We start from the raw sequence: 17,643 nt of genomic DNA on the forward strand, positions 1-17,643 counted from the left end.
TCACGATGGAGCAGTTGAGGCTCTGCTCTGAAAATGATGTAGTTGTGCGAGGCTGCAAACTGTCAGCTCTAGTTCCCTCACACACACACACACACACACACACACATGGGTGCTGGGTCGTGATCACAGCGATGTAAGAGGATGAACGAGGGTGATTCAGCAGACACGGTCAAAGCTATTATCTCCACAATAAAGGGATAGTTCACCCAAAAATGACAATTATGCCATCATACAGTATACTCACCCTCATCTCCAAACCTGAAAGCACCAAAAAGGAACATAAAAGTAGTACATAAGACTCATGACTCTTTCATTAGATAAATTTTTTACATAATGGCTATGCTGGTCCACCAGTTAGACCAGCACTAAACTAGCCTGATCTGAGTTTTTTGTATTAAAATGAATTAAGATGCATTTTTGTGATCATGTTGCAATCGGATAGCAATGCCAGGTGTAAATGCACCCAAGACGCATTGAGATTGGATATCTGAAACCAAATTTGTAAGTAAGTAAGTAATTATATAATGAGGTTGCGCTACATCATCCGTTGTTAAAGCGCTGTGTTGTGGGTACCTGCCGATTAATCGGCTGATAGTTTTTAAGATCGATTCATATAATTCACAAAATCCCAAGATCGGGTGCATAACTTGAGACTTTTAACACTAAACAAGCCTGAAACACACCTAGGACTCTTATATTGAAATGACGTAGACTTGGCTCCATTACAATGCTCTATTTTCAATATTTACCAAATTTAGCTTTTTATAGCCTATATATTATTATTATTATTACTCACAATACATGAAGTTGGAGACATGATGTATGTGCTAAAGAAGGACGTTTCCATATAGTCACATTTTTCTTTGCATGCCCTAACTTCAATTGAAAAAACTTAATTATCTATTAGCACAGATTTTTGTTGATAACTGATAGTTCCAAAAAGCAACTTTCGGCACCGATTAATCGGTAAAACCGATATATCTGTCTACCTCTAATTGCTTGTAACAAATACGCTATGGCTTAACAACTACATAAAAACAGAACACATATTATCAATTTCAATATTAAGGAAATTCAGCCTGTCAGGAAAAGACATTATGAAATATCAAAGCGAATATAAGAGTGACGAAACATTGCGGTCTTTATGACCAAAGAAGTTTTTAATTCGTAGGCCATGGAATTAAACGTAAGTTTTCTTTTGAAATTAAATTAAGGCATGTGTAGGCTCCATTAAACAATTTTACAATTCGCTTAGGGAAATCACAGTTTAAGACACAAAGATGAAAGAGATTAAATCATAAAATAATACAAAAACATGTTTAACTTGAACAGAAAATTGAGCTCAATTTAATTTTCTTTAGGCAGCATTAACCGCATTAATGAAGTGCAATACAAACACAAATTCAATAAGAACACAGTGGAAATTATTAGGCAGAATGACAATAACTGGGGAAAAAAAGGGAATTTATTAGGCTTACACCTAATAGCAAAACCAGGTTTTATTTTCGTTTAAGCACAGACTAAGGGAAGTAAACAAACTGTTGTAGCTGTTTTATGAAGGTAGAAATGATATGGGTTGTGTTGAAATTTCTAGAGGTAATGTTTTATTTATGTTTCAATTATTATTATTATGCATTATTATGTTTGCATTAGAGCTGTCAGAATGTGATTATTTAAAAAGCTTTTAACTTTTTAAAGCTTTAATTTTTCTTAATCCCGATTAACGCATTTACCGTTAATACAGCATAAACCAGCATAAACACTTGTTGGAAAGGTGGAAACTTTGCAATGTGTCCGCCCGGAGTCATTACACTGACGCACACTTCGCAACACACACACACACACAAAAGCACTTTGTGTCAGTGATTAAATGATGGGGAAAGAACCTCTTAATGCTGTTTGATTTACAAAACAAGGCCAGATGGGACTTGTGATAGAAATCAAGTATTTTTCAGCCTATGCAAGGCACATTTTAATTACCACAGATGCACGTCAAGTCTTAACTATCACCAAAACGAATTAGACGTTTTGTCTGCAAGCGCTTTTCATGTGGAGTTAAAAGTGGCGTATGACGAGAATCATGAACACGGCTTCACGATTGCTATAGGAGAGCGGATAGCCACATCTACCGGCAGATTAATAGTGTGGATGATGAGTTAATGAGATTTAATGCCCATTGCCATGAATATGCAACCTATGTGGGGACTAGTTCTTTCAATAAGTCAAACTCCCACTTGAATTGGTGCTATTTTAGTGCATTTTATATCTTTACACTGTGGAAGGCTATGTTTGAATTTTTTTTGTAAAGCATTATATTGTTACATATTGTTTTATTTTATTTCCAAAGATGGAAATAAATGCATTTTGGCAGGAAAATATGTATACAGTATAGAGTATCAAATTTCAGTACTTTCAAAATCTGTGATTAATCGTGATTAACTGCAACAAATTATGCGATTAATCGTGATTAAAAAGTTTAACTGACTGACAGCACTAGTTTACATTTATAATTGTCTTTAGATCTTAATTTGTATTGGTGATTTTCCACCTGTTGTCGTAGACGGATACTTGTGTGACGGCAAATGGGGACAGTGGAGGAAGTTGGAGACGGTAAATGTTTGGATTTGGGGAGGTGGTTATATACCCTTTTTTGTGACCACTTCGTTATTTTAACTGCATTTTAATTTCGTTTGAAATGCTATTTGAGTTTAGAAATACCTTTGGTTTAAGTTTTCCGTGTTTCAATAAATGAATATAATTTTTAAAGCAAAATCGACTGGTGGAAGTAAAGTGGGTGCAAAAATACGCACCTATCCATTGGCAGTGGGGGCAGAGGAGTTGACAATGTAATCAGATAATCGCAATATTTTCTTTTATGAAAAATCTTTTTTTTTTTTGCATATCGCCCAGCCCTAGACAGCATGAGCGACTTTGAGCTCCATATTATTAATTCATAATTCAACACTCCACGGAGTCTCTTTCTATCACACACAAAAACTGCACACAAACTCCAACACACTTTGTGTTCCACAAAAGAAAGTCAAACATGTCTGAAACATCATAAGGGTGAGAAAATGATGACACAGTTTTCATTTTTGTGTGAACTATCCCTTAAAATGAAACTCCTTGAAGTCTCCAGAGCATCGAAAGAACAACCTCTGAACAAAATCAGACTGTGTGCATATACATTCACATAGTTATCACTTTGTGTGTGTGTGTGTGTGTGTGTGTGTGTGTGTGTGTATTAGCGTACCGTAGGGGTTGTGCCTGAACACTGGTAAGCCCCTCCTCTAATGTGGATCGTTCCTCAGTCCACTCCCCTGTTCCTCCCCCTCCCCCCATTCCTCCTGATCTCAAGTGTCGGAGTTCTTCGGGCTGGACGGCGTTGTACCAGTTTTGCGGGCTGTTGTCTGGGCTCAGCACCGGACTGAGAGCTTCCTCCTGGCCCTGAAAGCTCCCCTGTGCACTCTTCACAATGTTCACGGCATTAACCGGGAGCTGGAGCAACTTCTGCATGGTAGTCATCCTTATATGCATCTATCCAGGAACTTTAATGGACCTAATACACACCCTGGGGAATCCTAAAGTTTCAGACACCACGTGCACCTGTTGTAGATCCCTGAAGCAGGTAAGATGATCCTTTAGGAGTGAAACACACACAAACACCTGTAGAATCCGTCTTAAGAGCAACAGTTGTCGAAAAACTCCCTAGTACAAGCATGTAAAAGCCACAATAGTGAATTCTCAGGTCTAGACTTCAGCTGTCAAACAGATCCTGTCCAGTTCTCACAAACTGAATGCAGATCTGGAGGCGTCAAGGTGTTTTGTGTCTTTATCATGAGGTGAAGAGACGAGAAGCGAGGTGGTTCTTTCTGATCTCCTCTTGCTCACAATGAACTGGCTGTGCACACACTTCTCTGATCGTTCAGCAGAACTAAACTCCGCCCACCCGCAGTAAACCCCGCCCCCCCGGAACGCACTTTATTTCTCTCTCCTTTCATTCACAGCTTCACTCTTTCCCAGCTCTCTGGCACACACATTTTTCTTCCCTTGTCTTATTTACCGTCGTATTTTCCGCAACAGTCGGCTGCCTCTCCCTCTCTCAGATATGACTCAGCTAGAAATGCCATTCTAAGGGAGGGTTTTTTGCAGGAAAACCCCCAATTGATGTAGAGAAACAGACACACATACACGCACACAAAAGGCACAAACATTATACTGTTTTTTTTTAACGCTAAATGACAAACAAAAACCAGAAGCACTGATCTTCACAGCCATATCCACGTCTACATTCATGTTGTGTTCCAGAGGAATTTTTCTCTCTAGATGAGTGCCACTGTTTCTAGCTAAACTTATGGTGTGTATTATGTACTGTTACTTTAGTTAATTCTTATGTACTAAGTTTGACTTGTTCTGCTCTGTTTTTTTTTATATCTTTTGGGCTGAAATTGATTCAGTCTGATTCATTCTTTTTGATTCAGTTCGATATAATTGAATATTCTGGGTTCAATACAAGTTAAGCTCAATCGACAGCATTTATGAAATAATGTTGATTACCACAAAAATTAATTTAGACTTGTCCCTCCTTTTCTTTAAAAAAGCAAAAACCGAGGTTACAGTGAGGCAATTATAATATAAGCGATTGGGGCCAAATTTTGGAGGATTTAAATGCAGAAATGTGAAGCTTGTGATTTTATAAAAGAACTTACGTTAATTATTTTGTTACAACTTGTGTATTATTTGAGCTGTAAATTGTCGTTTTTGTGATATTACAGGGTTTACAGTATAAAATCATCATTATGGCTGAGTATTGATACAGATTTCCCAATTCGATAAAATTCCAACTCACAAGCTCTGGATTCGATTCTGATTTCAATTCAACATTGATTCATATGGGTACATTTCTGTTCACCGTCTGTTCTGTTCATATTGCTGACATTAGAAGAAATTCTCTCTCAGCTACTGCTCTTTATAAAGTAACTTTCTAGACAACCCTTCTTGGTAAGATTCGAAAATATTCATTTTACAAATTATATTTTATCAGTAGTTTTTCATCAAATTGGTCACATTTTAGCTTATGAAATATGTTCAAATTCAGTCTATCCTAGCAATTAATATCTTTTAATTGCATATATTATTTTGCGTCCATATTTTTGTTGCATTTTTATTGTTTACTTGCATTAATTTGTACTATTTACAAGTATTTACATTGATATGTAGAACACCTGCTTAATCGATACTGTCTCTTTAAGACTAACTGCATCAGCCAGTAAGCGCGTATAACGAGAGAAGACATGCATAATTTCTTTAGTGCATCCATGTGTGACTATAATTAAATGTTTCTTTTTTTGTTGTTTTTAATCAACAACTGACTGTAAAAAACATAAAGGGTATTAAAAGATACATTATTCAATGATATATGGATCCGTGGATCTCGTCTTTGAACATAGAACGAGTTGAACCAAACTTTTACTCTCAACATGCAGTGAAAAGACCTCTGTGCTCATAACTTCTCCACTATACTAGTGTAATCTAGTCATAGACATATTTAGTTGCATAGTGTGAGATTTGGTTGCACATGCGAGTGATTTACTTACATTACAGAGGGTTGCCACATAGAGTGAATGATCGATCTCGTGATTTAAGAATCGATATCGAGATCGTTCAAACCAAGATCACGAAGCATCGGAAAATCTGTATTTTTACCCAGCACTAATCATCATGGCCACAAAGTTGTAAAATTGGATCTAACTTTACACAAAAAAAAGTAAGCAATTTTATCACACTAAAATCATGTTAACAACACGCATATTGTTTACGTCTTGTGTCAATACTTTTGAAACAGTGAGTATTTTAACATTTACGGAATGGCCCCATTGACTTCCATTGTAAGTGCCTCACTGTACCACAGTGTTTTACTTTTTTTTAAAGACAAAGAGGAACAAGTCGAAATTAATTTTTGTGGTAATCAACATTATGCCACAAATGCTGTTGATTGAGCTGAACCTGTATTGAACCCATAATATTCCTTTTAATTTGATTGAATTCATTCTTTCTGAACAGTTTGGGAATGGCATACTACTTCTACTATTTCTGCAGTATAAATGCGAAATGCGCTCGTTAATTTATATATGTATATATGGTGGTATTTTTACCAGCTGAGAACAAACAATGAGCTAATAAAATGTGTAAAGGAGTCAAAACAGCACCAGGAATTCCTCCGTTGCACACACAAATGAAGATATGCTGCAAGGACGGCTGACGGCGGTTCCGACGCCTATACCGAACTGTAATGGGCAACATAGCTCCTATGATGAGAAGAGCCAGGTATGCTTGAGGTCAGTATTCGGCAAATTACTTCCTGTTTTTGGTCCTTTTAGACGTCTTTGGTCCATGTTGCGTTCATATATCAATCTAACCGTACCAGAGTTCGTTTGGAAGCGGACTGAGACCCACTGTTCAGGCGGTCTTGGTCCGCTTGTTTGGTGCGCACCAAGTTTCGGATGGCAGTGTTCACATTTGTTCAAATGAACCGCACTAACAGAGCAATCGCACCAGAGTTCGTTTTAATCGAACCAAACCTGCCAAGTGTGAACACACCCTTTGATTAAGCTCAAAGGGCTCGACATTAACGCTTGTCCGGGACAAGTGGATTTTTGAAGGAGCAGGTGAAAGAGAATTTTACTTGCCCGCCCGGACAAGCAGACTGATTAAAACATCAATAAAAATAATAAATAAATTAAAAAAAATAACCACATATATTTGTGATAGCCTAGGCCTGTGTAACTTATTAGAAAGTTCATATTTTTATTCTGCTGTTGAAAGTAATCAAGAGCATGTAATTTTATAATTCGCTAGCGATCTAGTAACAGCTGCGTCCTGTTTGATTGACAGGTGGCGTATGTGTGTGTGCTGAACATGCGTGTGTTCCGAAAATGCTCACGCTAATGCACGCCTGAAAGGTCAAATACATTTCAAAATTTCGCCAAAATGCCCATCTTGTTGAGGTATTCATGTAAACTCAGAGAGTGATGTCTAAAGTGAACGTAAACAGCGGAGGAAAAAGCGGATTTGTATTGAAATGTCGGACTTGTAAGTACAAATGTAAGCTAATAGACCTGCTGCTGTCTAGACTGTCATTATAATAATCAAACAACCAGAACAAGTAAACGAGAAAACACTCACTTTTTAATTTATTTCTATTAATTGCTGTTTTTTATTGTTATTTTATTACTGACTGTTAACTAGACTTGAATAATTAGATTTAGCACTGAATTTCATTTCCAGAGTCTGAGCCCTGAATAATGTTGGAGGAGTGAGCAGCTTCACAGACAGATGCAGAATTCACACCATGGTGATAAACGCCACTGACCTCTAAAGAGACATTCTTGTGCTTTTTAAAAAACCTGAATCTCTCTAAACTCAGAAACAGAGTCTGTTCATCAGATCTCCTGTAATGTCATGAATATTTGAGTGTGATTCTCTGTGGATTACAGTTTCTGCTTCTCTGTTAATGCAGCTGTTCACAGAGACGGAGCCGAGATGGAGGACTGTACAGTAGCAGAACAGAGAGGCATGTTGCCAAGGCAACAGCATGTGAGAATCATTCTTCATAATGTTTACTGTGGAACCAGTAAAACTGCCACATCATACACATTAATCCAATAGCAAACCAGTGTCAGCACAGAAATATCAGCACAAATCATAAAGTGATGATTACACAGAGAGAAAAATATTAATTTCAGCCTGATAAAAAAAAATTACTGGTGAAAGATAAACATAAATGATGATTAAAGCTAATAGGGGGGTCAAAATGACAATTTTTTGCATGATTTTGGAACAAAAATACAGGTTAAAAAAAAAAAAAAAAATGTAGAAAGGTGGCAGCGTCATTATTTTATTTTTACGCAGAGATAGCAAGGTCTATTAATAAAGCAGTTGACTTCAGCACAACTTGTTGCATTATATGCCAATGGTGAGAGTCCAAAAATCAGAAAAAGCTCATTTTTTGAGTCGTTTTTCCAAAGTCGGAGTGCCTGTAACTCCAGAAGTATTAAAGATATCTTAATATCTTTTTAGATTCCGGTTCAGAACAAACTTTCGTTTTTAAGGCCCTTATATAGTTAAATTATAACTATATAAGATTTTCTCCCCAATTTGGAATGCCCAATTCCCAATGCACTCTAAGTCCTCGTGATGGTGCAGTGACTCGCCTCAATCCGGGTGGCGGAGGACGAATCTCAGTTGCCTCTACGTCTGAGACTGTCAATCCGCACATCTTATCACGTGGCTTGTTGAGCGCGTTACAGCGGAGACCTAGCGCGTGCGGAGGCTTCACGCTATTCTCCGTGGCATCCACGCACAACTCACCACGTGCCCCACTGAGAGCAAGAACCACATTATAGCGACCACGAGGAGGTTACCCAACGTGACTCTACCCTCCCTAGCAACCGGGGAAGCCTGACTGGTGTCACTCAGCACGCCCTGGATTCGATCTTGCGACTCCAGGTGTTGTAGTCAGCGTCTTTACTTGCTGAGCTACCCGGGCCCCAAACTTTTCCTTTTTTAATGGTCGAAAACCAAATGTGGGTCACATTATGAAGCTAGTTATACTTGTCCAACAACACCAAAGTCTAAAGTATATATGGTGTTAATATGTAGTGTACCTTTATTTATTCACATAAAAACAATAATGTCAAATTCTAAAGTGTTAAGAAAATAAAAAAATTCAGCCAGAGAAACTTTCTGAAATTTGGTTGATTTGACACTGAATAACCATTCATTAAAATGAATGAAAAGACATTTGCAAATGCATTTAACTTCCATAATTTAACGTATTGCCAGGTAAAAAAGAATGTTCTTTGAGAAATAAATAATGTAAGCTGAAACTTGACTTTATGTGTTGTGATCTGATTGAGTGAAAGATTTTAGGCAATTATATTATTGGTTAATAATATTTTTTACGCCCACATGCAATTGCACAATAGTGTGGGACATTTTTTAACCACTTCAACTCTGCGGACCTGCTGGCGCATCCAAAAGAGGGCGCTATGTCGCGATAAAGGTTTACGCTTAAAATGTTCAAGTCTCCGAATACATAAGTCAGGCATATGTGGTAACGTTTGAAAGCTTAAAATCTGAAATTTCCATAGATAACCATCAATTCTGCATTTATGTTACATAAAATAACAAAATAAGGCCTGAAAACATTAGCATCCCAAATCAGTGCCACCTAGAGGTCATGTGATGAGGTCATTAATATGAAAAGTCTTTCAAATAGCACTTAAATAGACAAATCATATGAATGAACGTTACATTTATATAACACTTTTCTGACACTACACTCAAAGCGCTTTACACATTGAACAAGGGGACTTTCCTCAACCACCACCAGTGTGCAGCATCCATAGTGCGCCAGTACACTCACCACACACCAGCTACTGGTGGAGAGGAGAGAGCAGAGTGATACAGCCAATTAATGGATGGGGACTGTTAGGAAGCCATGATTGATAAGGGCCAATAGGGGGAATTTGGCCAGGACACTGGGGTTACACCCCTACTCTTTTCGAGAAAGAGTATTTTTGGGGATTTTTAATGACCACAGAGAGTCAAGACCTTGGTTAAACGTCTCATCCGAAGGACGATCAATATCAATTTCACATCAAATGAAAGCTCTCATTGTCAGGAATGTGACTGTACCATTTATTTTGTTGCCAGAATACCACAGTTCAAAAGATTATCAAAAAGTGAAATGTGATTTCTGTAAGACATCAAATGAAAACGTCTCTTTATGCGCTGATCACTGTTACTGTAAGCCCCAAATAACTAAAGCCTTTATATCTGTTTTACCTTAGGCAATTGTCTAAAAAAATTAGCAATTTTTCTAATATCACCAAAATTGATCTTCTAGAAAACTCAGAGGCCGAGATATTTGATGAAACAATGGGTGTGGTGCGTGAACTGAAAATTAGACTGAATGTCTATGGACGAGCACATCTGAGAGGGCTAAAATGCATTAGAGCACCACCTACATTTCAGAACGGCATTTTGTGACGAAAGGCGATAGAGGAAAAAAACAATTATAGTACTTTCTGCCATCTAGTGGAATAAAATAAGACTTTTTGGAGGGAGGTGGTGTGAACAGAATCAGAATTACATGCTTACAAAGTTAGGATAACTAAAAAATAAAAAATAAAAACATTTATGTGGGGGTGGGTTCTGAAAAAATTAGACCAATTTATGGCAATTAGTCCATAGTATGTGTAAATTGTGAGCTTTTAAATTTGAGTGTAAAAAATTGCAAGCAGCAGCCCAAAAATGCCCCAGAGTTGAAGAGATTAATACAAGTAAATTGGGTCGATTTAGGGTCGACACAGATTAATTTATAACTAATATTACAAACAAATAAGTGATGTGGTTTTCAATAGAGGTCGACAGAAAGTGGATTTTGCCGATACGATAACTTAGGTGGTGGAACAGGCAGATAACCGATTAATCGGCCGACTGTTTTTAAAATCAATTCATAGAATGTTACAACATTTTCTTAGTCGGCACAGACATAGAGGTCAGAGTCCAAAATCAATAAAATCCCTGATGTAGTTTATTTTTCAACCAAAATCCCAATAATAATCTGAAAAAAGAAGATTGGGTCCATAATGTGGGACTTTTAACACTAAACAAGCCTGAAACACACCAGGGACTCTTATTTTGAAATGACGTAGACTTGGCTCCATTACAACAATTAATATTTACCAAATTAAGCTTTTTATAGCCTATTTATTATTATTCTCCAAAATACTGGAGACACAATGTATGTGCTGACGAGGGAGGTTTTTATATAGTCGCATTTTACTTTGCATGCCCTCGCTTCAATTTAAAAAAATAATAATTTTCAGAGGAACATGGAGGAATAATAAAAAAACAACTATCTGCAAATATCGGCATAAATTTTTGCCGATAACCGATAGTTCCAAAAGTAACTATCAGCACCAATTAATCAATAAAACTGATATATCGATCTACCTCTAGTTTCTATTCCTTCACCTAAGACAGTCTCGGTCACCATTCACTTTCTACTAATCTTTTTTTTTTTCCATACAATGAAAGTGAATGGTGACTTAGACTGAAAAAGCATCTCCTTTTTTATGTTCTAGAAAGAAAGGTTTGATACCATATGAGGGTGAGTAAATGATGACAGAATTTTCATTTTTGGATGAACTATAATTTGCAATGCATTTAACTTCCATAATGTGTCATATTTCCGAGAAAAAATAATGTAAAGACTTGACTTTATGTTTTGCAATCTGATTGAATGAAACATTTTAGGCAATTGTATAATTGGTTAATAATATTATTTTCGCCCACATGGAATTGCACAATCGTGTGGGTCGTTTGTTAAGAAAGTAAATTGGGTCGATTTAGGGTCGACACAAATAAACTTCTAGCTTATATTACAAAATAATACATGATGTGGTTTTCTATTCTATCAACTTAGTCTCAGTCACCATTCACTTTCATGCGTAGAAAGTGAATGGTGACTGAGACTGAAAAATCGTCTACGTTTGTGTGCTCCATGGAAGAAAGAAAGTTTGGAACAACATGAGGGTGACTAAATGATGACAGAATTTTCATTTTTGGGTGAACTGTCCCTTTAATTACATTAAAAGATGTGTTAAAAGATGTGTTTGTGTCTGGCTCCCTCTTCTGTCTTGAGAAAGAAATTACTTCATGACCTCAAAACAGTGAAAAGCAGGAATTATCCAAAAATATGTGTTTTGGACACTGTTTCTCCTTGTACACAGTGTCACATTTTCTCAGGGGTATTTAGTGCTTCAACTATGATTGTACATCTATTAAATTACACACCCTCAGCAAACTGTATGGTATTGTACCATGGCATCACTGTACCATGGTGCTAACACAGCAGGCTACTTTTTTTTAAAGTAGCTTAATTGTGAGAAACTTCAACTAGTGCTGTGTCAGTATACTTAAGAAAATGTAAAAAATGCTTCCCAAAGTCACACAAATTCTCCCAAATACAACATAGCGACATAAAAACAATGGGTGCAATAGATAAAACTTACTGAGCAGGTAAAACAGCTCAGCAATCATCATGTGGGACCTGAGCGCTGTCTTAAAAATCTCACTTAATGAATGAAAAACACCTTTAAGGTCTCTATCAGACCCGATCTAATCGTGTCTAGGGATCCGGTAAGGCCCTGCCGTGTGTGTGTGTGTGTGTGTGTGTGTGTGTGTGTGTGTGTGTGAGTGTGTATTAATGACACACACTTCCCCCTCAGGACAAAATCACATTAAAGCGTCATTCAAGCGTGTTTCATATCACACTTACAGTGTTTGTCATCTCTTTTGTTTATCCTAACGTTCATCCGCTCACGCGCGCATGCGCACGTCCTCCCCCAGCCTGAGATTTTGTTACGGTAAATGCTCCGGTGGGCCGTTCCCTTGGTTGAGCGTTTACCTGACAGACAAAACAGTGTCTCACCTCTTATAGTCGGAGGAGAAGATGCCGCCGCTGGCCGGGTCGTGGCCGTACTCGGGCTCGCTGGATGAGGCTGTTTTCTCATCGCTGAACGCGGAGCTCGCCGACATCTCTGCTGCTGCTGCTGCTGCTGCTGCTGCTGTGGACTGATTCAGCGCGCGGAGCTGTGGAGATTGAGTCACGTGATCCGCAACACGGTGCTGAAATGGACAGGGCCACTGACGGTATGACGCGCGCATGCGTGCACGAGCAACGAACGCACGATTTGTTGCAATTGTAAAAACTACTTGGATTAAATTGTATGTATTTACTGACTGTATTATAATCTTTGTTGTGATACGAAGAGCACAAACATTAGCAAGTGTTAGAAAATGACTTATGTGATGAATTATGGTGTTTTGTGGTAGGTATTAGTTGGTTTGTCTCACTCTAAAGCACAAAAACATTCCATACTGTTTTATGTAATTACAGACATTACTATGATAATATCAATATATTTCAAAAGATGGTTCTAAAAATAGCTTACAGTTGAAACCCTCACATACTCTCCCTCACTGAGCACCAGTGTTGGGTAAGTTACTCTAAAAAAGTAATTGCATTACATATGACTAATTACTTTCTAAAACCCTTATCAACCTCGACCAGATGAAAAATACAAGGATAGACATGAAACTGTTCTTTTAATTCTTTCACATAAATCATATATAATCAAATAAATTATTCATGAACTGGCCAAAGAATTTAAGGGGCCAGCGTTAACATATATTTTAACATTAGACGTTACATTTCGATTTTAAATTCATTTTTTTTATATAGAATTGTTCTATAGTCTATACAGTATTTAACACAATTACATCAGAAGTAACTGTAATTAAATTACTGAAAAATTAAAAGTAACCCCTTACTTTTTCTCTCAGTGAAAAGTAATTTAATTACAGTAATTAATTACTTAGGCATTACACCCAACACTGATCAAGATTAAAATAAATACATTTGATGGAGCAACATAATTTGTGTGAAAAGAAATAATAACGAAGGTTGTTTTGATTTTTTTTTTTTAAATGAAGGTTGGGAGGGAGCCACATTTGCCACATTTGGGGTAAAAGGCCACCGGGGGGGAGGGGGTTATACTGTAGTGATATCATGTAAATATAGTAATAGTTACAGGGTTAAATTTGTCAAATTATGCAAATACTTTTGAGGCAGCAAGATGCTTTTTTTAAAAAGATAATGCTTATTTGAAATAACCACTTTGGAAAAGGGTTAAACATTTTCTGTTAATTTCAATCACATTTGGCATTTCATAACATCTCAGGTATTCTGTAAACAAATGAATCTCCATTGTGATTGGATCAGTCAATGTAAGCCCACTTTCAACATTTCACAGAACATATCTATTTGCCCCACTTAAGAAAAACAATGTGTTTTACAGGGGCCTTTAGCCCCTGCAACAGGGGGACTTTTTACCCCAAAATACTACCCTTTCACTTATTGGACAGCTATTAAAAAAAAAAACATTTAATTTAATCACCTTGAACAAAACCAAAAATGGTAAATAATTACTTTGTCTCTAAATAAATGTGGCAGAACTTAAATTTGCAACATTTTAAAAACTATTAAATATTAGATTAACTTACCTCAAAATCAAACTTTAGACATTACACACGATGACCTCATGGATCAGGACTAATTTCCAGTGTAAAGTGACAAACAGGTGTTTAGCAAAGGACTGTGGTAGTTTTTGTTGCTGTTTTGTGTTTTGGGAGAAAATAAAATCAAAAGTGCCTTTTACCCCGGGGGGCCTTTAGCCCCGTTGTACCCTAAGTCACTTTAAGTGACCACAGAATATTTCTGTAAGTCTGGTATATATAGGCACCTTTATAGAAATGCTTACTTAAATTAAAACACAAGCATATTCAGTTTTTAAAGGTTACAGAACTCAAAAAGTAACCTTCTGTTTTGAGTCAGAAATAATGATTTCATGTTGAATCACTTTAAACCAAAATTTTATAAAATACAAAACTTTCCTTTAAATTGTATTTTATTTTTATGTCGTGATTTTTATCTTACAAAAATGCAGGTTTGCTTTCTTACCACCAGATGGGGCATGAGCTCTATGACTAGAGCTTCCCCTTATGGAGAATGGGATTTTAACTTTAACCAGAGAGTATTTAGCGGAGATGGGCCACGTCTATTAAAATAAATGGGAGAAATTGAAACTCCCAACGGATGTAGTTAGGAAGTCCCGCCTTACAGGTAAAAGAGCCAATCACCTTTTAGATACAGACATTGCCTGTCAATGAACTCGAGAACGCGCATGCGCATTATCTATACAAGCCAGTATTTCTTTTTCTTTCTTTCTTTTTTTTTTTTTTTTTAGCATAATCTGAGGTAAAAAAGCACAATGAATGATACCAGTGTTGTCTGATTTTACTGCTGATTTCTGGAGATTTCGGTCTTTCCCCATTCAAGTAGATATGAGCTGCACTTGCATCCCGCTTGTTGACAGGAAAAATAGCTGCCCGAGAGCGCTCCAAAGATGGCCGCCAGTTGACTGACTTGCTAGGGAGACTTTGCTTTAGCACACTGTGTGTATACATTCTCAATCGCTTTGGCTCAATTCTCGAATGAGAATTACTTTTTTCAAAACATTAATTTCAAATCTCTGAACAATTAGTTTCTTGTTCACACCCTATTTGAATTTCTTATTCATTTAAGCAAATTGTATGTGTTTTGGCACATGTGTGCAAAAGAGTAAGTACAATTGTCTACAATTTGCACAATAACTAAATGTACATGGCTTGCTGATCAAAACTGATGAGTTAATTCTCAGTGAAACTGTCATACTCGTCACAACATTTAAACATTCTTTCATCGTGTGAGCCATCACATGCAAAATGATCCATTCAGTTATCAAAATCTGTCAGACATACATGTATATTCCATAAATATCTATGACATGGAATGTTTTTTCATTGTTGCTGTTTTTTTTTTTTTTTTGTTTGTTTGTTTGTTTTTGTGGCAATTTTCTGACCACTATACATGCCTTTACATGTAAGAAATGTGTAAAAATGGACATGCAAATGTGATGTTTTGTTTTTTTGTTTACATGTAACACATTGCTACAAAACTACATTTATTGTATACATACAAATGTGCATATCATTTTTCTGTGTACTACAGTATTGTACAGTATTGACTTTTCCCAGTAAACATTTACCTACTGTTGAAATCGGTATCTAAAAAGCTCAGTGTGATACACAATAGCATTCAGCTTGACAAAACTGACATTCTTGTATAGTACAGTAAGCAGTCAGTGTCAACAAAAAAGTAGAACAAAAATTAAATTTGTATATAACAAACATTTCCAGGGTTGACTGCCATGGTGAAAAAACATCTAAACATTTTGACCAGTACGGCTCACACGATGACAAAAAAACTTTTCATTTTGGTGGCATTGGCCAATTTACTGACACAATAACTAGGATTTGAAGCATGAATTAAATGTTTTGGGTGAGTTACTACATTTTGCAGACATGCAATAGAGTTGTGATGTCCCATAAAACAGTTGTGACAATTGCACTTACAGTTTAGAGAATGTTAAGATTGTTTAAAAAAATGATCCAAAGCGATTGAGGAAAAACTGTAATACATACAACATTATATATATATATATAAAACATAGTGAATAGAGATCGACTGATAGTGGATTTTGCTGATACCGATAACTTATGTGGTGGAAAAGGCTGATAACCGATTAATTGGACAATAGTTTTTAAAATCCATATATAGAATATTACAACATTTTCTTAGTCGGCACAGACATAGAGCCCAGAGTCCAAAAATAATAAAATCTCAGATGTATTTTATTATTCAACCAAAATCTGAATAATAATCAAGAACAAAAAGAAGATTGGGTGCATAACATTGGACTTTAACACTAGACAATCCTGAAACACACAAGGGACTCTTATTTTGAAATGACGTAGACTTGGCTCCGTTACATTGCTCTATATTTAATATTTACCAAATTAAGCTTTTTTATAGTTTATTTATTATTATTATTATTCACAATATAAATTTGGAGACACAATGTATGTGCTGATGAGGGACGTTTCTATATAGTCAAATTTTTCTATGCATGCCCTCACTTTTTAAAAAAATTTCATTTTCAGAGGAACACGGAGGAATAAAAAAACTATTGGCAACTATCAGCATAGTTCTTTGCCAATAACCAATAGTTACAAAAAGCAACTATCAGCACAGATTAATCGGTAAAACCGATATATCGGTCTACCTCTAATAATGAAGAGCCAAAGACTAAAAAGAGCAATATGGCATCATTTTGTTCAAGATATCACATAAAAGATCACATGGGCCCATATAAAGAGCTGTGGGCTGGTTTGATGATTCTTTTAAGGAGTTCTCAGTGGATTCGGGTCAAAAGTTTAGCTACATCAGTCTGAATAAACATAAGCTTCCCTCTCTGAGCTGTTAAGTGTTCATTCATCCACAAATGAGTCCTTCCTTTGATGTTCTACTAAGAACTATCAGACTGCTCATCTAAAACACAAGGTGGATGGACTAGATCCATGAATGGATGGAACAAATTTCTGTCTCCCAAAGCTGGCGGCTACATTTTAAATAAAAGTTAAAGCTAAATACGTTCTCCGATTCCATCTTAATATAAGTAAGCCATTAATTAATAGGTTAATCTCCCCAAAAAGTGTAAACATCGTAGCTCTGTAGTTCTTTTCAAAATGGTTCAGTCAGCTTGACACAGCAACATCAGCACAATCCTCAACCAATGGCGTCAGTTTGGGGTGGGGCTATTTGTATTTTTGACTAATGGCAGATGGAGGGTGTATTCACAAATCGGTTTGACTGTTTGCAGATACTGTACAAATGAATCGGGAGAGCCATAAACTGACACCTACCTGTCGCACAATTGTCCGCGTCTTCTCTTATAAAACAGCAATTTTATCGTAGTAAACATCACACATAATTTCTAAAGGATTGTTTAGTGTAAAACAAGTTTAAGATTAGTGGTCAGGCGGCCAGTTCATTAAGTGATGAGCTGTTTCCTCACAAAAACTTTATTCAGCACACTGAAGCATCTCCTCCATAGACGTCCATTCAATGAA

The 17,643-nt window shown here is 36.6% G+C and overlaps 1 protein-coding gene across 5 annotated transcripts in view; it reads right to left on the reverse strand.

Annotated features, from left to right (window-relative positions):
- LOC127435606 (AP-3 complex subunit beta-2-like) overlaps positions 1-12,629 on the reverse strand; it is a 52,511-nt gene extending 39,882 nt beyond the window's left edge. For all 5 annotated transcript variants that reach the window (XM_051689195.1, XM_051689193.1, XM_051689194.1 and 2 more), the window contains exon 1: positions 12,503-12,629. In XM_051689195.1, coding sequence (XP_051545155.1) covers positions 12,503-12,609 — 107 coding nt within the window. In that variant the 5' untranslated portion in view covers positions 12,610-12,629. The remainder of the gene's footprint in view (positions 1-12,502) is intronic.
- Positions 12,630-17,643: the final 5,014 nt, after the last annotated feature.

The sequence above is a fragment of the Myxocyprinus asiaticus genome, chromosome 46, assembly GCF_019703515.2.
Source record: "Myxocyprinus asiaticus isolate MX2 ecotype Aquarium Trade chromosome 46, UBuf_Myxa_2, whole genome shotgun sequence".
In the NCBI taxonomy this organism is placed as follows: Eukaryota; Metazoa; Chordata; class Actinopteri; order Cypriniformes; family Catostomidae; genus Myxocyprinus; species Myxocyprinus asiaticus.